Genomic DNA, 20,558 nt, shown 5'->3' on the forward strand with positions numbered 1-20,558 from the left:
TTTACAATGACGTTCACAATGACATTTTTTATCTCAATAAGGTGTAATACTTTTTTATCCCAATCATATATATGCATGCCCAGAAGAAAGAGGAGGTCTTTTAAAACCTAGTAGCAGAGAGCAACTGAGAGAAAGAAGGCAAGACTGGAAGAGGGAAAAGTGGAGGAAGGGCGAGGCTGAGAAGAGGAGGAGCTGTTTCTTTCGGCGCCGCAAAAAGACTCCTTGCAGGTAAAGTTTCATTGCTTTGGCTCTTTACAGCGAACATTCTCATCTCTGCTGTGTTTTGCTCTACTCTGGTTCTTTGATTTGCCTGGTTATATTATATGATGTTAATAACCCCAAATGAGATAAACCTAAAACAATCATAGAGAGTTGCACATGTGACTCCCAGCTCAGTGACTGAGGGTAAACCGAGTGCGCCTTTGATTGAGACACCGGCGGTGGTCCCCACTTCATCTTCAACGGTGAAGGTGACAGTGCCTACAAGATGACAATGACTCTGCTTAAGTTCTTATGGTCTGAGTCATACTGGATTGGTTAGGAGAATGAATGAAGTGGTGGCACTATGGGGTGTTGAAGATGCGAAGGACCAGATCATGAAGGTCTTGGAGGAGCACGAGGAGCACGAGGGTAGAGTAGGGCATAGAGGGAGGAAACCCTCCTGAGTGGTAGTGTGTCAGTGGATAATGCTACCAACATACAACGAAGCCCTTAATGCAGTCCTAAATCAGAAGTCTACAGCTAAGGAACCAAACATTTTGGTTGGCTGGTTGGACCTTATGGTTTGTGTCTTCATTTCAGTGTACCCTTCTTCCAAGTTGCAAAGATTCCATTCAAACAAACATGCATCGGGTTGTTAGCAGCTTCAATGCGTTGCTTTGAACGAGCTCGCAGCACAGTGCAAAGGTAGGACGTGAAATTGCACTCAAATTCAATGACCCTGTGCAATTGTTTGATGGAGAATTGAAGACCCCACTAAAAGTTTCTGTGCAACACTACACGTTTTCTAAATTAAAAAAAAAATTGAAACTGATTATCACTTCACAAACCTTTAATTAAACACATTCACGATTTATAATTCAAAAAATCTAAATCAAAAGTCAGCTACTTCTTTCAAATTCAATGTTAAAAAAACTCTAGTTTTATGATAGTGCCCATTTTGATATTTTATGTAGAAAAGTATACTATTTTTCTAAAAAAACCTCTTTGAACAAATTCAATCTTAAAGCACAATTGCATGGTGGCTCGTGATTTTCTTCCTTTTGCTTGTTTTTAAGGAGTGCTGGTTGTAAAACACGATTTACATCTCTCATGTATTCTTAATTTATCTTACTTCCAATCATTGTAAGACGTCCAAACATCCGTATTGATAATATGGATGAGTGGGCTCCACGTTATTTTAATTGCCTTTAAAATGTGTTTGTCCATCTCGTCCCCTTGTACGAGAGTGGGTCCCGCTTTCATGGTCTTGCGTGATGCATTTAAAGTATCCAATCACATGACAGTTTTGCAAATGAAAAAGTGTAGGGCACGGTGCCCAGACTTTATATATTAATTGGGTAGTCTTGTAATGATGCATAGTGTGCAGGGATTGCATGGCAGAGTCACTCTTGTTCAATGCAAAAACCAAATAAGAATAGCATGAGGCAATTTGTGATTCAATTCCGAAAGGGTTGATTGTATGGTCATATTGGACTTAATAGCTAGGCCTCATTTCGATAGCTAGTTATTTCTACATGGACTCCTTCTTTTAAAAATGACAAAATATGAAAAGTATTTTTTAAAACAGATAGCTAATTTATTTTAAAATTTGTAAAATTCTATAAATAACTTTATGCAATCTTTTAATCAGGTATACTGTTAGTAAGTTTTGAGATATTTATTAAAAAATTAATGAAAGTGCCATACATATTAAGTTAAATTAATCTTAGGAAATGTATTGCTTATTTATATTTATTTAGTTTTGCGTGGTATGGTTATCTATCAAGTTTTTTTCTCTGACAGAGTAATGGCCCGTCAACATCTACGTAAATTTGCACTTTACAGCTAGTTTTATTATTTTTTTTATTTAATAGATCAGTTTACATTTTAATTAAACAATTTAATTTTATATTTTATTGCTATTCAAAGCTATTAAAAGGTTGGAAGTAAAACGGGAGTGGTGAAACATAAAACATGGAAACGGAAGAGGAACTACATCAACCCTTCTTGAGCTCAACCCATGATGACCGATCATCACACGCAACAGATTCCCGTCTGGAAGAAGTGCTATCAGACACCACCGTAGCCTTCTCCAAGCGACTACTCTCAGCCACATGGATCGAACTCAAGCTCCTATTTCCCCTTGCAGGACCTGCAATCATCGTTTATGTCATCAACAACCTCATGTCCTTCGTCACTCGAGCCTTCGCCGGCCACCTCGGAAACCTCGAACTCGCTGCGGCCAATCTTGGCAACAGTGGCATTCAGCTCTTCGCCTATGGACTAATGGTAAATTGTATATACGGATCACCATTACCAACTTTATATTCGTTACTCACAAATACTAGTTATTTATTTGTTTTGTGTATGATAATCGGTTTAGCTGGGTATGGGAAGTGCTGTGGAGACTTTATGCGGACAAGCGTACGGAGCGAATAAGCATGAGATGTTGGGGGTATACATGCAGAGAGCAATCATTGTTTTAGTTGTAACTGGGATTCCCTTAACGGTGGCGTATATATTCTGCGAGCCCATTCTTCTCTTGCTGGGTGAACCCCCTGAGCTTGCTTCGGTTGCAAAGGTTTTTGTGTACGGTTTGATCCCGCAGATCTTCGCTTACGCGGTGAACTTCCCCATACAGAAGTTTCTGCAGGCGCAGAGTGTGGTGGCGCCGAGCACTTACATCTCCGGGGCTACGTTGCTGCTCCATGTGCTGCTGAGTTGGGTGGTGGTGTACTGGTTGAAGATTGGGCTGATAGGGTCCTCGTTGACACTCAGCTTGTCTTGGTGGATCATAGTAGTGGCCCAGTTTGTGTACATAGTTCTTGCCCCCAGGTTTAAGCGGACGTGGACTGGGCTTAGCATTGAGGCCTTATCTGGGCTTTGGGCTTTTGTGAAGCTCTCGGCCGCCTCTGCTGTTATGCTGTGTTTGGAAACGTGGTATTTTCAGGTGCTCGTGCTGATTACCGGCTTGCTTGACAATCCTCAGCTTTCTCTTGATTCTATCTCTGTTTGGTAAGTAAATCTTGCTTTAATCACTTTCTATATTACCACTAATATTCATACTAATTATTTCGCACTTCTGAAATCTGACTTCATAATAAAGTTGTATTTTATATAAACAATTTCACTTTTTTCAATTATTTATATTAAAACTTTATTTTTTAATTTCAGATAAACAAACTTTTTTTAATATATAAAAATTTATTAAAAATTTTAAATAAAAAATACGATTTAATTTCACAAAGATAAAAACTGAAATTAGAACTCAGAGTGAAGATTGATTGATGAAAAATTCAATTTGACTTATTTAGTCTTATGTTAATTGATCTCATAAATTGAGTTCTTCATTATTGAAGAACAAAAATTGCAGAACAAAGGAAAAAAACAAAAACAAGAGAAAAGAGGGAGAAGAGAGAAAAGTAGAAAAACTAAAAGTATACAATTTGAAAAATGATGTTGGTCTTTATGTCATGTGGGATCTGAAAATTGACACAAATGTGGTCAATCATGATTCAAATTAGGTCTATAAGTCAACTTACAAAAATTTAAGGTTTAGTAAACTTGTAATAAACTAAAAAAACCATCGAGAAAAATGAGAATAAATTTTCAAAGAAAAATGTAAAGTAAGCTAATTTGGGTAAGTAAATGAAAATCAAAGAAGACTGTCAATAAAAAATGTGAACAAATCATACAAAAAAGAGTGAAGTCAAATTCTAAAAGGGTTAAATATGTTTTTAGTCCCTAAACTATCAAGCGAATTTGTTCTTAGTCCCTCATTCAAATTAAAGTACATTTTAGTCTTCTTCCTTAAGAAAACCTTAATTTTTGGTCCTCCAAAACTAACATCGTTAAAAACCAACTGATGTGGCTAAAAGTGGTGGTGTGTCACGTATTTTTTTTGTGACACTAGTCAATATTTTCTAGCTCTTCTATCCCCTCTCCCTCGGACTCTACCACAGCCACCTCCGATACCACCTCGAACACCTCTCCATGATTGCAAGCTGTCCCTTCCTTCCCACGGTCGTCCCCTACAGCTGGATCTTGAAGTCCTTCACCCTCTCCCTCTCCCTTCGAGCTTCACGCCGAGCTTGCAGTCATTACATGCCAATTATCAGTCCCGATGGAAAGCCTCTGCCATGCGTTATATATTGCCATGGAAAGAGGTAATTCTAGGATAAAGTTCATTCCTTTGTTCGTTATTACTGATGTATTTTTTTTTCATGGGAGGATTTATTAGGAAGAAATTATTGGGAAGAAATTATTCCTCTACCACCAGACTCGGTCATGTCAAGTTCTTCATTTTCAAATTGTTGGGAAGTTTCCAATCAAAATGGTTAAAGTAACTAAGCAAGTGGCAACTCAATATTTGCGATGGAAAATGTAATGCCTGGACAGATTCTTCTTCCACCACCAAATGGGATAAATTCAAAGTCTGCACCTGTGAAATCGATACAGTTATTATGAAACCTTTCAGGTTTGAAACTCCCAGCTTCAGTCCAATACTCAAGATTTCTTCCAATTGCCCAAGCATTGATAATTACCCTTGTCTATCTCATATCCATTTATTTCACACCTTTCTCTACTTTCTCTGGGAACTAATAATGGTACAGGTGGGTGTAACCTCAATGTTTCTTTGATTATGGACTTCAAGTATATCAGTTTCTGTGAATCTGTCTCATCCACATATCCCTTCTTACCATACACTTTTCTGACCTCAGCTTGTGCTTTTTCCATCACCTATGTGGGTGCACTCCACAAGTAAAAAGTGAAAGAAATAAAAAATTAATGATGTTAACTTCATCACAGTACCTTTAGTGTCCAAGAAAACGAGTTGAACAAAGAGACGGAGCATGAAACAAAGATGACACGTTTCAGAAAAAAGAGAAGTGACTTGGCATACTGTTAGACACTTCAGCCAAAATTTAACACCGTTGATTTTGAAGGACCAAAAATTAAAGCTTTCTTAAGGAGGAGGACTACAATGTATCTTAGTTTGAAAGATGGACTAAAAACAAATTCGCTTGATTTAACTCATTCTAAAACACGCAAATAAATCACACAATAAAAAAACAAAAACTGAAATCTCACCAAAATGTATTCTACAAAAACAATAATTTACAATCTAATTATGATGCAAAACCTACTCCACTAAAATGGAAGAAACAATAATTGACAATCTAAAATTTATTTAACAAATACTATTTATTCATTTTAAAGTCGTTTTTCTGTATATACAATAAGAATTCATCACTTATAACTTTTTTTAAAAAAAATCTATCCATTTTTCTAAAATTGAATCAAAGTTACACCCATTTTATAAATAGCGTAAGCAAGATCGGTACATTTTTAGTAGAGAATAGAAGAATGTTGATACAATGTGGAAAGTGAAAAAAAAATGTATTTGGTAAGAAATAACCCTAACAGAGCATACAATTGTTACTGTACGCAGCATGTCAATAGCAGGGTTGATGCTGAACATAGGAATTGGATTCAATGCAGCTGTAAGGTGAGGATTTTATGGATTGATTTTGCAGCATGCATAGTATATATATGATAAAGATGTGATTGTTGTATGTAACAGTGTGAGGGTGAGTAACGAGTTGGGGGCTGGGCATCCAAAATCTGCAGCATTCTCAGTGATTGTGGTGAATATGATATCCTTCATTATTAGTGTGATAGAAGCAGTGCTAGTCCTTGCTCTGCGTAGGGTTTTAAGTTACGCTTTCACAGACGGTGAAACAGTAGCCAACGCTGTCTCAGACCTCTGTCCCTATTTGGCCGTTACTCTCATTCTCAACGGAATTCAACCCGTCCTATCTGGTACTCATTACAAATCTTTTAAATTAACTATTAAATATTTTTATAACCAATAGTAGGTCTATTAAGTGAAAAATAAATATTAATGTTTTATATGATAATATTTTGTAAGAAAAATAACTGTAAGAGTCTCTACTTTTTGTAGGAGTGGCTGTGGGGTGCGGATGGCAGGCCACTGTGGCTTATGTGAATGTGGGCTGTTATTATTTGATTGGAGTTCCTTTGGGTTGCATCTTGGGCTTCAACTTCGGCCTTGGCGTGCAGGTATATTTATTGAGCTTTACAAATCAATTACTGTATTTTTACATCAATAAAATGTATTTTCATACAGCATTATTTATTTACTGTCGTATTTTTGTTAGAAATAATTTTAAAAAATACATTAAATATGATGGGTTTAATTATTGAGCGTAATTTTGCATATGATCATCTTGTTATAAATTATTATGAATAATAAAATTTCTGCTTTTCTAATGATTATTTTACACATATATAGTAGAAAATAATTGGTCTTGTAATTATGTTATAACGTTATTTGTTATTTAATGATTCATGTAGTAAAATAAATATTAACAGCCTATAAAAATTAAACTTGTAGTTTTCAAAATAATTTTAGAATTGGTTAGTTGATATATACCCAGGTATTTCCAGTAGCAATCCAAAACCTGGATCATGTTGATGAAATCAAAATATATGAAACAGTTGTTTTGATATGTAATAATTAATATACAGGGAATATGGTCGGGAATGATCGGCGGAACAATGTTGCAAACTCTCATTTTATTATGGATCACGCTTCGCACTGATTGGGATAAAGAGGTAATAATACTTTATCAATAACTAATCATCTTATACGTTATCATAATCAAGCATTATGATTCAATATTCAATTTTAACAATTAGGTATCTGTATTACAAATTATTCATTTCTCCATCGTAAATGAAACTAAACACACATTAACTGTTCTTCCACCTTTTTATTAGCCTTCATTTTGACACTTAATTTCACCAAGAGTATGTAGAAAAGAAAAACTATCTTGTTTCGTTTTATTGATCATATTTCATGTATATGATAAAATTATGAACATAGGTGAATACAACAAAGGAACGATTGGACAAGTGGGACAACAAGAAACAGGCTAAAGTTGAGAGTTGAAATGTTTCATCTTGTAAAAGGAAAAAAAAAAAGTTGGTACTAAAAGTTGTACTCATAACTATTTTTTTTAGCATATTTAATAAGAGACATTGTACTTACTTTTTGTTGTTATTGAATTCGTGAGCGTACATGTGATTGGATTAAAGAGCGTGTGTTGGATTATGGAAATTTTTATATGTTTTTTAATATTGAAATGTGATGAAATATTTATTTATAAAAGAATTTTTTATGCTCAAAATAATAAGAGAATAAGATTTTTACATATAAAAGGGTGAGTATGTGTTTTAGTGTCATTTTTTTAAATATGTATAAATATTTATTGAATATTGAGTTCTTCTGAATAAAAATATATCTATTAAAAATAAGCTATTAAATATAAGTTATTAAAATAAAATTATCAAAATTAACGAAATATTTATTCTTTATTTCATACTTTTATAATTAGGAAAGGGTTGAATGGAGTATTGATAATGCTTATTACCTATTCGATTTGTATTAAAATAATTCATCTAATATATGTGTGGATATATCCTTTAAGAAATATCGTATTGTAAAATTTGCGGTACATGTAAATACATACAAATATTTTATAAATTTTTAAAATAAAATTAAAAGAAAATATAAATTAAAATTAAAATTAAATTAAACTTGATAAAATATCAAATAAATTTAATTCAATAAAAATAAATTTAATTTCAAGTAATATAATACTTACACCCATCGCTACTTATATATAAGAAATATACAGAAATATCCAACTCGCTACTTATATATAAGAAATATACAGAAATATTAATTATTCATTCCATATTTTATTCACAAATACTTACCCACACAATTTCTTTTTCTTTGTCGTTTGAGTTTCGAACTCACTTCATTTCATGATTTAATCGATTTAAAAAATGTAGGCATAGTTGCTTTGTTGTAGGATTTCGTTGACTTTTCTAACCATTCTCTAATTTAATAAATCATTGTTTTGACCTTTAATATGTTATCATCTCTTTCATCATCAACAATTCTTTAATTTAGCATTATTCTCTCTCATACATACTTTGTTTTGTTCACCACATACAGGAAAGAAAAACACTGATAACGGGAAGGAAGAATAAAGCAAAAGAAAAACTCCAATAATTATATCGGAATAAAGATTCTAAAATTAATATCTTCTTCTACATTTTCTCGGTGATCACTCTTATTATTATAAATAACTAATCCTTCTTTCGGTTGGAGTTCAATGCAATTCATTAAACTCTTATTATATACGATGTTTATTATTCAATATCAGTGATTTAATTTCATTCTAAATGGTAACTTTTTTCATTTAAATTGAAGTTGAATTTTTTTTTCTAAAACTATTTTCAGTAATAATTCTATAAAGGTTAAAAATAGATTTGAAGTTTAGTTGAACAAGTTCTTAAACTTATTACATAAACTTTCATTTGATAAATTAAGGGATTAATTACTGAACTAACACATATTTGGAATTTCTAAGTGTGTCGAAATAATTTAGAATGACTTTTATAAATAGATAATCTTAGGCAACATAAGAGTGAGTAAGTGAAACTCAATTCCAATAACTTATTGTATTCTTATATATTTTTTGTTGTTGAAATTTTATAATTGTTTTAGTTGGGATTTAATTTACAAACTTAATATTTAAATAAATAATATTTTAATTATATTTATTATAAATATTTTTTAAATGATTTTAACTAACACAGTAAACATTATAAATATCTGCTAAATTGCAGTGGATCAAATACCCGTAAGACATTTTTTGAAGAAACATTTCATTTTAAATGTTTTTTTAACTGTAAAAAATAATCTTTAAGCTTTGAGACTGTTAAATATGCTTAGAAATCACATTTTGCATTTATCAAAGGAGTCCTTTATTTTTTATGTTGACTTATTGACTTCAAAAACTTTGTATAAATTCCAAAATGTATTTTGACATATACCTTCATGATTTGAATTTGTTGTAAATGGTTCTTTGTTAATCAGTTGAACAGTTACCTTTTACGTTATTAATCTTTTTATATCTCTACTTATATTTTAAACATTTTTTTTCTTTGATCATGTAAAGTTTATTATTTTTGTTTTGTTATTATGGATTTTTATTTCCTTAAAAACCTTTTAACTTGGCACATTCTTAACAAAACTCATTAGTAACACGCATTAAAAAAACTTATTGTCATAAAAAAGTTTATCAAACACTAAACTCAAGAGATTTTTTCTTTTATAATTTTTATTCGATGGTTGATTGATGTGTCTTCCCATGCATCATATTTTAAAGTTGTTTTATATCAATTTTGTTACATTTAAGAATAATTCGATCGTTATTGTTTCTGCTGGAATGGCGTCGAGGAAAACTCCTAATGCCTCTACTCGAGAATGCTCCGCCTCCACCGATCGGTCCTCCGTGTTCCTGTCTCTCCGTCCAAATCCTCCTTAATCAATGCCAAAACGGGGAGTAACATGCAGAAAACACTCCGATGCTCAAGTCAGAATTTATCTTTGCGAGTCTAGTGAAATTTAGAAAATCAGGCTTTTACGTTCCTAATAATTTGTTATTTACAGGGTCACCAAGAATATAACCCATTAATTTAATTTACCTTTTAATGACAATTAATGCATACCTTATCTGATATACAATGACCGTTATATGCTTAATTATGTATTTAATAGCATTCAAAGGTTGTCTCCAACAAAACGGCTCGAGACTTCACGTGGATAACACTCTATGTGCTGACCGAGTATAATTAACATTTCTTGCTCTAACACTCCCGATCGGTCAGACATACTCGATAGTAACAGTTATTTATTCCATTTTCTCTTATTTGAGAAGTATTTTTTAAGAACTTGAAGCACTTGGTAACCGAAGTTTGAGAAAAATAAATAATAAAGAGAAGTCGAAGCAATTATTTTTTTCTCCTTTCTCAATAATTTGAGGTTCAGACATTTTTTATATTCTCTTTTAACTGGATCGGGACTAGCGCAAATTAGGGAAGCCTACATTTGAGACGAAAGTGAAAAAAACAAGATAAAATAAACTGCTATATTTTTTATTTTGTAAACTTTCCTTCCTCATATATAAAAAAACACAGGAAAAGTCTTTACACACACACACACACATATATATATATATAAATTTATAATTTAATAAAAAAAATAATATAAATAATATATATATATATATATATATATATATATATATATATATATATATATCAAATCATTCATAAACTTTTATAATTTTTTTCTCATTTCATTGTTATAACTTGAACCTAATTATCACGTGATTAGCAGTTGATGTGATTAAGCATGGACTTTGTGTCTCCGTAAATAATTTTAATTTTAATAATTCATTGAAAATTTTAAAGAGATTATTTTTCTAATAGCTGATTCCTAATTTAGATATCGAATTTTTTTAAAATCGTATTAAGTAAAAAGGAGAATTTAGAATAATTTTTGTGGAAAGTATTGTTTATTTATTTATATTTATTTGGTTGTTAGGTGTAGGTATGTCGGGATTTTGTTGCGAAAATTTGCACCCCTACTTTAGAGCCGGTTTTAATATATTTTTAGTTTAATATTTTATTGTTCAAAGGTTGGAAAGTCAATGAGGAGAGAGATGGAATATGAAGAGGAAGTGCATGAAGGCTTCATCATCTCAAGCCATGATGACGAATCATCACACGCAGCAGATTCACGTCTGGAAGAAGTGCTATCAGAAACCACCACAACCTGCTCCAAGCGCCTCCTCTCAGCCGCATGGATCGAACTCAACCTCCTATTTCCCCTTGCAGGACCTGCAATCCTCGTTTATATCATCAAGAGCCTCATGTCCTACATCACTCGAGCATTCCTCGGCCACCTCGGAAATCTCCAGCTCGCTGCAGCCAACCTTGGGAACAGTGGCATTCAGCTCTTCGCCTTCGGCCTAATGGTAAATCTATATATATGGATCACCATTTACCAACTCTGTCAGGTGTTTCTGATTATTTATTTGTTTTTTTGTATGATAATTGGTTTAGCTAGGTATGGGAAGTGCTGTGGAGACTTTATGCGGACAAGCGTACGGAGCAAATAAGCATGAGATGTTGGGAGTATACATGCAGAGAGCAATCATTGTTTTAGTTGTAACTGGAATTCCCTTAACGGTGGCGTATATCTTCTGCGATCCCATTCTTCTCTTGCTGGGCGAACCCCCTGAGCTTGCTTCGGTTGCCAAGGTTTTTGTGTACGGTTTGATCCCGCAGATCTACGCTTACGCGGTGAACTTCCCCATACAGAAGTTTCTGCAGGCGCAGAGTGTGGTGGCGCCGAGCACTTTCATCTCCGGGGCTACGCTGCTGCTCCATGTTCTGCTGAGTTGGCTGGTGGTGTACCGTTTGGGGATTCGGCTGTTAGGTTCTTCATTGACATTGAGCTTTTCTTGGTGGATTATAGTAGTGGCCCAGTTTACGTATATAGTTGTGGCCCCCAGGTTCAAGCGAACGTGGAATGGGCTTAGTGTTGAGGCTTTGTCTGGGCTTTGGGCTTTTGTGAAGCTCTCGGCTTCGTCCGCGGTTATGCTGTGTTTAGAGACGTGGTATTTTCAGGTGCTCGTGCTGATTACCGGCTTGCTTGACAATCCTCAGCTTTCCCTTGATTCTATCTCTGTTTGGTAAGTAAATCCTGCTTTAGTCACTTACTATATTAACACTACTAATCATAATAATTATTTCGAGTTCATAAAATATATACAATTTATTTTTATTTTTAATGAAGATTAAAATAAAAAAAGAAGTCGTACTCTCACTTAAGACTTGTATAAAAAAAAAAAGTGAAATAGTCTTTGCAATGAAATACTTTTATGAAAAGAAATATTGGATATCGAGCGAACCAAGAGCTCCACAGACAAGCATGGTGAGCGAACTTTAAACCTTGGAATGAAAAGAAAGAAGAAGAAAACACGGACTACGAGAAAGAGATAAGTAACTCAGAAACTTTTATTATTGAAAGAATTTTGTTTGCTATATCACACTGAATACAGGAGCTAGACCTACGTTAAAAAAGGTCCGCGGAAAACAAACATAGTAACAAACAGAAGACCTACCGTTCTAATAAGAAAAATAATATAAAAATCATATTTTTTAAAATACTGCATCTTATTTAAAAATTCTAAAATTATATTTAAGAGGTATGTCTTATTCATTATAAAATCATGATTCTAAAATATTACTTTCACATTTATATAATATATTTTTAATGTACCAATTTCATTAAAATTGAATCAAAGTTACAGTATGTGAAGGATGTTGGTTGGTTTAGGAGATATTTATTTTATGTTAGTTTGTTTCCAGTTTGTTAAAATAAGTTGTGTAATCCTATTTTCTAGGATATGCAGATTAAATCTAGATCAGTTAACCATTCACGTAATTTTAGGATGAAAATCGTGGGTGGATACAGTCCTTTCAGTCCTTCTTTTTCGGTCAGTTATCTCTGTATTTTGGCTTTATAAGCCAACTTATGTTTTGTTAAATAAACAAGATTCTGCAGCACATACCTTAAGTGAGTATATTATTCTCTGTTAACAATTGGTATCAGAGCTCCTATATACGGGCCTGATCCTAAAATCTCCTCGAGAGTGAGAGAAACAGTGGTGAGTGAGTGGAAAGAAACAACAAATTTATTTCAAAAAGAGTGTGAAAACAGAATGGCAGAGAATGATAAGTATGTGCAACCTGCAATCCCAAAATTTGCTGGTCATTATGATCATTGGGCAAAGTTGATGGAAAATTTCCTACGTTCCAAACAGTATTGGAATTTGGTAGAGCAAGGGATCACCAAAGTTGCAGATGGAGCAACACCTTCAGAGGAAGAAGTTAAATTGATGGAGGAGCAAAACTTAAAAGACTTGAAGATAAAGAATTACCTTTATCAAGCTATAGACCGTGAAGTGTTAGATACAATACTTAATGATGACATGTCTAAAGACATTTGGGATTCAATGAAGCAAAAATTCCAAGGCTCTACTAGGGTGAAAAGAGCACAGTTGCAAGCATTACGCAGAGAGTTTGAAATTTTACAGATGAAAGAAGGAGAGACGGTCAATTCGTATTTTGCTCGTACTCTAAAGATTGCTAAAAGTATGAAAACGTGTGGTGAACATATGGGTGAGAGTGTTATCACTGCAAAAATACTAAGGTCCATGGTCTCTAAATTTAACTACGTTGTTTGATCAATTGAAGAATCAAACAATTTAGAGATTATGATAATTGATGAGTTACAAAGTAGTCTCCTTGTTCATGAGCAAAGAATGAACAGTAATGATGATGAAGAAAATGTGCTTCACATTACTAATGAAGATAAAGGAGGAAGAGGAAGAGGAAGGGGAAGACATTTCATTAGAGGCGGCCAAGGAAGAGGAAGACAATCCTTCAACAAAGCAAACATTGAGTGCTTTAAATGTCACAAACTTTGACATTTCCAATATGAATGTCCCACTTGGCAAAATGCAAACTATGTTGAGGCTGAGGTACAGGATGAAATGAAACAGGAAGATGAACTCCTACTAATGGCCTATGTTGATCACAAACAAGGGAAGGAAGAAAACTGGTTTCTTGACTCTGGATGTAGCAATCATATGAGTGGAAATAAGGAGTGGTTTTCAAACATGGATGAAAGCTTTAGGCACACTGTCAATCTTGGTAATAATACTAGATTGAATGTAATGGGAAAAGGAAATGTCAGACTGAATGTCAATGGTTTTACAACTGTGATATCAAATGTTTACTATGTTCCTGATCTTAAGAATAATCTTTTAAGCATAGGACAACTTCAAGAAAAAGGGCTCACTATTGTGATTCAGAATGGGATATGTGCAGTTCATCATCCTGGACGTGGGCAGATTATGGATGTTCAAATGAGTGGAAATAGGATGTTTTCTGTGGCAGCCACTGTGATGCCAGAAAATCCTGCATGTTTTCAGACAGAGTCAGTAAATGAATCTCGTTTTGGCACCACCGATTTGGTCATTTACATTACAATGGCTTGAAGTTACTTTCCTCTAAAGAGATGGTTAATGGGCTACCCTCAATTATGACTCCACAAGATTTATGTACACACTGCTTAGTAGGAAAGCAACATCGAAATTCGATCCCAAAGAAAGGTGTTTGGAGAGCATCAACCAAGCTTCAACTTGTGCATGCAGACATATGTGGGCCTATCAAACCCACCTCAATTAGTAACAAGAGGTATATCTTAAGTTTTATTGATGATTTTTCTCGAAAAACTTGGATTTACCTCCTCCATGAAAAATCTGAAACTTTTTCTATATTTAAAAGTTTCAAAGTCTTTGTTGAAAAAGAATCTGGTGTATGTATTACTTGCTTAAGGACAGATAGAGGTGGTGAATTTACCTCAAATGAATTTGGAGAATTTTGCAAAAATCAAGGCATAGGACAACAGTTAACAGCAGCCTACACTCCTCAACAAAATGGAGTGGCCGAAAGGAAAAACAGAACAATAATGAATATGGTGCGTACCATGTTGGCTGAAAAACAAGTTCCTAAAATATTCTGGGCAGAAGCTGCCAAATGGTGTGTGCATGTCCTCAACAGGTGTCCTACAGTAGCTGTACCAGACAAAACTCCAGAAGAAGCTTGGAGCGGCGTTAAACCCACAGTGAAATATTTTCGTGTCTTTGGCTGCATAGCTCACACTCACATATCAGATCAACAAAGATTCAAACTTGATAACAAAAGCAAAAGGTGTATCCTGTTAGGAGTAAGCGATGAATCAAAAGCCTATCGCTTGTTCGATCCAATCTCGAAGAAAGTTATTATCAGTAAAGATGTTATTTTCGAAGAACAAAACAGATGGAATTGGGAGAAAACTAGAACAGAATGTGAGCAAGATATTTCAGATTCTGAAAAAGATGTGCAAACTGAGAATGAATCTGAGGAGTGGGAAGAAGAAAATAATGATACTGCTGGAGATTTCACAAGGGCTGGTGTACACTCTGATGAACCACACAATCAGGAAGAAGAAAATAATGATACTGCTGGAGATTTCACAAGGGAATGCAATGATGGAAGAGATGAAATCAATAGAGAAAAATAAGACTTGGGAGTTAGTTGATGCCCCAAGTGGAGTGAAGCCCATTGGAGTCAAGTGGATTTTCAAGACTAAGCTCAATGAGAATGGTGAAATAGACAAATTTAAAGCAAGATTAATGGCAAAAGGATATGCTCAAGAATATGGAGTTGATTACACAGAGGTGTTTGCTCCGGTTGCTCGGCTTGACACTATTCGCATCATACTTGCATTAGCAGCTCATTATAGTTGGATAGTTTTTCAATTAGATGTGAAAAGTGCCTTCCTTCATGGTGAACTCAAGGAAGATATTTATGTGCAACAACCTACTGGTTTTGTCAAGAAAGGGGAAGAAGACAAAGTTTACAAATTAAGAAAGGTATTGTATGGTCTTAAACAGGCCCCAAGAGCATGGTACAGTAAGATAGAGAATTATTTTTCTCGTAAAGGCTTTGAAAGGTGCTACTGTGAACATACTCTTTTTACAAAATCAAAAGAGGGAGGTAAAATTTTAATTGTAAGCCTTTATGTTGATGATTTGATATATACTGGAAATGATTGGAGCATATGTGATGAATTTAAAAAGTCAATGATGTCAGAGTTTGACATGTCTGATTTAGGAAGAATGAGGTATTTTCTTGGAATAGAGGTTGTGCAAAATTCAAATGGAATTTTTATTTGTCAAAGAAAATATACTCATGAGATACTAGCAAGGTTTGGCATGGAGAATAGCAATGCAGTAAAGAATCCTATTGTCCCAGGTACAAAACTGTCAAAGGATGTTGCAGGAACTAAAATTGATCCAACCATGTTTAAGCAAGTAGTTGACAGTCTAATGTACTTGACTGCAACTCGTCCAGATATTATGTATGGAGTAAGTTTAATTAGCAGATTCATGTCTTGTCCAACTGAATCACATTGGGTGGCAACAAAACGCATATTAAGGTACTTAAAAGGTACCACTGAACTGGGCATTTTTTACAAGAAGGGTGGCAACACAAATGTTGTGGCTTATTCTGACAGTGACTTTGCTGGAGACTTGGATGATCGTAGAAGCACATATGGATCTGTGTTTTTACTTGGCTTTGGAGCAGTTTCATGGTCCTCCAAGAAACAACCTATAGTAGCATTGTCTACTACTGAGGCTGAGTATATAGCAGCTGCCTCTTGTGCTTGTCAATGTGTTTGGATTAAAAGGATATTGGAGAAGCTTGGCCTTAACGAGCAGAACAGTACGTTAATTCTGTGTGATAACAATTCAACCATACAATTATCCAAGAATCCAGTGTTTCATGGGAAAAGCAAACACATTGATATAAGGTTTCATTTTTTAAGAGATTTGGTGAAGGATGGAGTTGTCAGAATGAGCTATTGCAAATCACAAATTCAAATTGCAGACATTATGACCAAGCCTCTGAAACTGGATCAATTCTTAAAGCTTCGTAGTATGCTAGGCATGATTGAAATTTCAAAATTAAACTAGATGTCATAGCATATAGTTTAAGGGAGGGAATGTTGGTTGGTTTAGGAGATATTTATTTTATGTTAGTCTGTTTCCAGTTTGTTAAAATAAGTTATGCAATCCTATTTTCTAGGATATGCATATTAAATCTAGATCAGTTAACCATTCACGTAATTTTAGGATGAAAATCGTGGGTGGATACAGTCCTTTCGATCCTTCTTTTTCGGTCAATTATCTCTGTATTTTGGCTTTATAAGCCAACTTATGTTTTGTTAAATAAACAAGATTCTGCAGCACATACCTTAAGTGAGTATATTATTCTCTGTTAACAAAGGATAGGATTGTTTTAGTAAAAAGTATGAATGTCCCATAAATTATGAAAAGTAAAAGAAAAAGAAAATGTATTTGGTAAGAAATAACCCTAAGAGTGTATGTAGCATGTCAATAGCAGGGTTGATGCTGAACATAGGAATTGGATTTAACGCAACTGCAAGGTGAGAGCTTTATTTCTGATTTTGCAACATGCAGATGCAGATACGGTAATAAAGATATGATTGTTGTGTGTAACAGTGTGAGAGTGAGTAACGAGTTGGGGGCTGGGCATCCGAAATCTACAGCATTCTTAGTTATTGTAGTGAGTATGGTGTCATTCATTATTGGTGTGATAGAAGCAGTGATCATCCTTGCTCTGCGTAGGGTTTTGAGTTATGCATTCACAGATGGTGAGACAGTGGCCCACGCTGTCTCAGACCTCTGTCCCTACTTGGCCGTTACTCTCATTCTCAATGGAATTCAGCCTGTCCTATCTGGTAACTCCCTACTTATATATTTATTTATGAATAATGCTATCGTGACACGTTTACAAGAATAAAATGATTATAAAAATATAAATTTTTACTTTTTTTTATAAAAAAGTAAAAAATAAATAAGGATAGTATCAAATGAGAGTGTTACTCTCTCCATCATCCTGTCTTCTTCCTCCGCCTCTCTAATTTTTTCTAAATTCCAATCTTTCCATTTTCGTCTTTTTTCATTCTTTATTCTTAAAAGCTTAGTTACGTTATATTGCATATGGTTTGATTTTTTTGTCATATTTTTTAAAAAGTAATGAAAAGAGGTTCACAGTTTGAACAACAAATTTCGTGTGATAGTTCATCAACATGTGGATGTGAGGATTTCTCAATGTGGTGTAGATTCAATAAACTAGTTCTGATATTCAAAGTCACAGGGTATGATATATGGTGGTGACGTAGAGAGGTGAAGATGACTTGTGACACTATTGGCGAAGAAGATTGTAGAGATTAATTAGATTAGGTGTTAACGAATGTGGAAATTGAAAAGAAAAAGAGAAAGTAAAAGTTGGTGGAGGGGGGTGGGGGCTTGCCTCTAAAAGAAAGAGTGAAAGTGAAAGGAGATTAGAGTTTTAAAAAATAAAAAGTAAAATAGGTAAAGGTAAAAGTAAAAAAGATAAGATTAAAATTTAGAAAAAATTAGGGAGGTGGAGAAAGAAGATGGGGTGGTGGAAGAAGTAACACTCATCAAATGAATGTAAAAAGTTTAAGAGTGTCAAAGAATATTTCTCTTTATTTAATGTTTTCAATAAATATTATAAGCTGCTTTTTCTAGGAGTGGCTGTTGGGTGCGGATGGCAAACCACTGTAGCCTATGTGAATGTGGGCTGTTATTATTTGATAGGAGTTCCTTTGGGTTGTATTTTGGGCTTCAAGTTCGGCCTAGGTGTACAGGTAAAGGTATCTATTGGGCCTTGTAAATCATTTACTGTATGCATATAAACAAAATGTTATTTATTTGTTGTCTTATTTTTGTAAAACTATTTTTAAAAAATACATTTTTTATAATGGCTTCAATTAAAATTTTCTGAGTGTAATTTTCTTAGTATTGTTTGAACTACATTAATTATTAATATAATTGAGCAGGTGTTTGTATGTGATAATTAATAAATTTTAATTTTTTTTAAACTATTTCAATAATTAGTGAAGTTTAAATAAAATTAACAAAATTTAATAGTCTTAACATTATACTTTTTTAGTGCTAAAAGTTAAATATATCGATACTTGTTATATTAAATTCATTATTACCTTTAAAACTATATGTAGAAAATCACAAATTTTGTAATTTTATTTTAGAGTTACTGCTTTTTTAATGATTTATACAGCTGAATAAACAATATTAAATTTGTATCGTGTAACATATATTTTTAAATTATGTTTTAAATTACTGAAAGTTTAACTGATATATACTTGGTTATTTTTAGGAGCAAGATCCAATTTGAAATTAAATTTTGAATTTCTGGTGTATGAATTTATGAAACATTTGTTTTGAGTGTAATAATATATAGGGAATATGGTCCGGAATGATCGGGGGAACAATGTTGCAGACCCTCATTTTGTTATGGATCACACTTCGCACTGATTGGGATAAAGAGGTAATATTACTTTATCAATGACTAATCATCTTATACATCCTACGTCCTTGTTATTAACCATTCGTTGAAAATATGCATAAATAAAATAAAATTATAATATATAATTGAAATGGAAACTTTATCTTATAAGTTATAAAATAATAATATATAATTAAGATGTAAACCTTATCTTATAAGTCAGTATTCAAAACTTATTTTCTAATATATTATAATTTGATATTCAATTTTGAAAGATGATAGAAAAAAATTCAAATATAATGAAAATAAAAAACAGTATTGAAACAATAGGAAAATACATACATTTACTTTGTCGTTTTTTTCTTTATTGGCACATAATTGTCTCAAATTTATTCAGTTGCTTATTAATATATTATGTTTTATGGAAAGACTTGAGAAAGTTTGAGTTACATATTCTAAATGTATTGGAAATTATTCGTTTCTCCGTCCTAAATGAAACTAAATAGACATTAATTGTTCCTCCACCTTTTTATTAACCTTCATTTCGACACTGAATTCACCAAGAGTGTTTAAAAGAAAAAAACTATCTTGTTTCGTATAATTGACCATATTCAATGTATATGATAAGACTATGAACATAGGTGAATACAACAAAGGAACGATTGGAAAATTGGGAGCACAAGAAGCAGGCCAAAGTTCAGAGTTGAGATGCTTCTTCTTCTAATAAAATGAAAAGAATAAATAAATTGTAACTTCTATTCAATTCAATGATATTTTTCGTATAACTTCTGTTTATATATTGTCATAATGTATGTACTCTTTGTTTTAGGAAGAAAAACATTTTAAAAAGAAGTAAAAAAATTAATGCACTTAACACTATTATGTGTGACGTTAATTTTGAGAAGGAGGTAGCATAATGAACTTGCGCATATGCTTTTCTTCTGGAGATTAAGGTTGATTTTTCTACTCATTGTTGTTATGAATTTTTATTTATTTAAAAACCTTTTTAACTTGCCACATTTTTAACAAAACTCATTCCGTAACAAAAATTAAAAAAGCTTATTAGATTTTGTCATAAAAAGTTTCTGAGGGGTTTTTGTTTTACAATTTGATTTCATGATTTAGAAGGATTACCAAAAAGAATCGAGCCCTTTTTAAATCCTATCATTATTCATTCTATTATTTTTGAATTTTTTGATTTCTCAAATAAAAATATCTGAATGCGACTTTCATTATTTTGTCTAATTGAATGTGAATCAATTATTTTGTCTGATCTATAAGAGAATGTACTTCTATTATTTGAATATCTGGGGTTGCAGAAGTTTGGATTAGTTTTTTATTTTTATCATTTATTTAGTGAGCATCTTGTATTTCATAAAAATTTGGAACGATATAATCTTTATACAAAGACCATCCTATCCAATTTTCGGGCATTA

At 33.1% G+C, this 20,558-nt stretch overlaps 2 protein-coding genes across 2 annotated transcripts; both read left to right on the plus strand.

The window, feature by feature from the left end:
* The first annotated feature begins 93 nt into the window (after window positions 1-93).
* On the plus strand, window positions 94-7,293 carry LOC108341786 (protein DETOXIFICATION 40). The gene is made up of 8 exons (XM_017579435.2): window positions 94-228; window positions 2,131-2,490; window positions 2,585-3,216; window positions 5,654-5,710; window positions 5,786-6,024; window positions 6,167-6,285; window positions 6,754-6,840; window positions 7,112-7,293. Exons 2-8 carry the CDS (start codon window positions 2,176-2,178, stop codon window positions 7,175-7,177), a joined length of 1,515 nt encoding a protein of 504 aa, XP_017434924.1. The 5' UTR covers window positions 94-228; window positions 2,131-2,175; the 3' UTR covers window positions 7,178-7,293.
* Window positions 7,294-10,808: 3,515 nt separating this feature from the next.
* LOC108342546 (protein DETOXIFICATION 40) lies at window positions 10,809-19,829 on the plus strand. Its single transcript, XM_017580336.1, has 7 exons — window positions 10,809-11,123; window positions 11,212-11,843; window positions 17,156-17,212; window positions 17,289-17,527; window positions 18,345-18,463; window positions 19,078-19,164; window positions 19,764-19,829. The coding sequence occupies exons 1-7, from the start codon at window positions 10,809-10,811 to the stop codon at window positions 19,827-19,829; spliced, it is 1,515 nt and encodes a 504-aa protein (XP_017435825.1).
* Window positions 19,830-20,558: the final 729 nt, after the last annotated feature.

Source organism: Vigna angularis, chromosome 6 (assembly GCF_016808095.1).
Source record: "Vigna angularis cultivar LongXiaoDou No.4 chromosome 6, ASM1680809v1, whole genome shotgun sequence".
Classification (NCBI taxonomy): domain Eukaryota; kingdom Viridiplantae; phylum Streptophyta; class Magnoliopsida; order Fabales; family Fabaceae; genus Vigna; species Vigna angularis.

Bases quoted from the DNA above. Each gene is read 5' to 3' on its own strand.
- LOC108341786 (XM_017579435.2), top strand. From the start codon at position 2,176: ATGGAAACGGAAGAGGAACTACATCAACCCTTCTTGAGCTCAACCCAT. The intron at 5,711-5,785 runs GTGAGGATTTTA...TGTATGTAACAG, and splicing joins GGATTCAATGCAGCTGTAAG to TGTGAGGGTGAGTAACGAGT. The intron at 6,286-6,753 runs GTATATTTATTG...ATTAATATACAG, and splicing joins ACTTCGGCCTTGGCGTGCAG to GGAATATGGTCGGGAATGAT.
- LOC108342546 (XM_017580336.1), top strand. From the start codon at position 10,809: ATGGAATATGAAGAGGAAGTGCATGAAGGCTTCATCATCTCAAGCCAT. The intron at 11,124-11,211 runs GTAAATCTATAT...TAATTGGTTTAG, and splicing joins TCTTCGCCTTCGGCCTAATG to CTAGGTATGGGAAGTGCTGT. The intron at 11,844-17,155 runs GTAAGTAAATCC...GAGTGTATGTAG, and splicing joins CTTGATTCTATCTCTGTTTG to CATGTCAATAGCAGGGTTGA.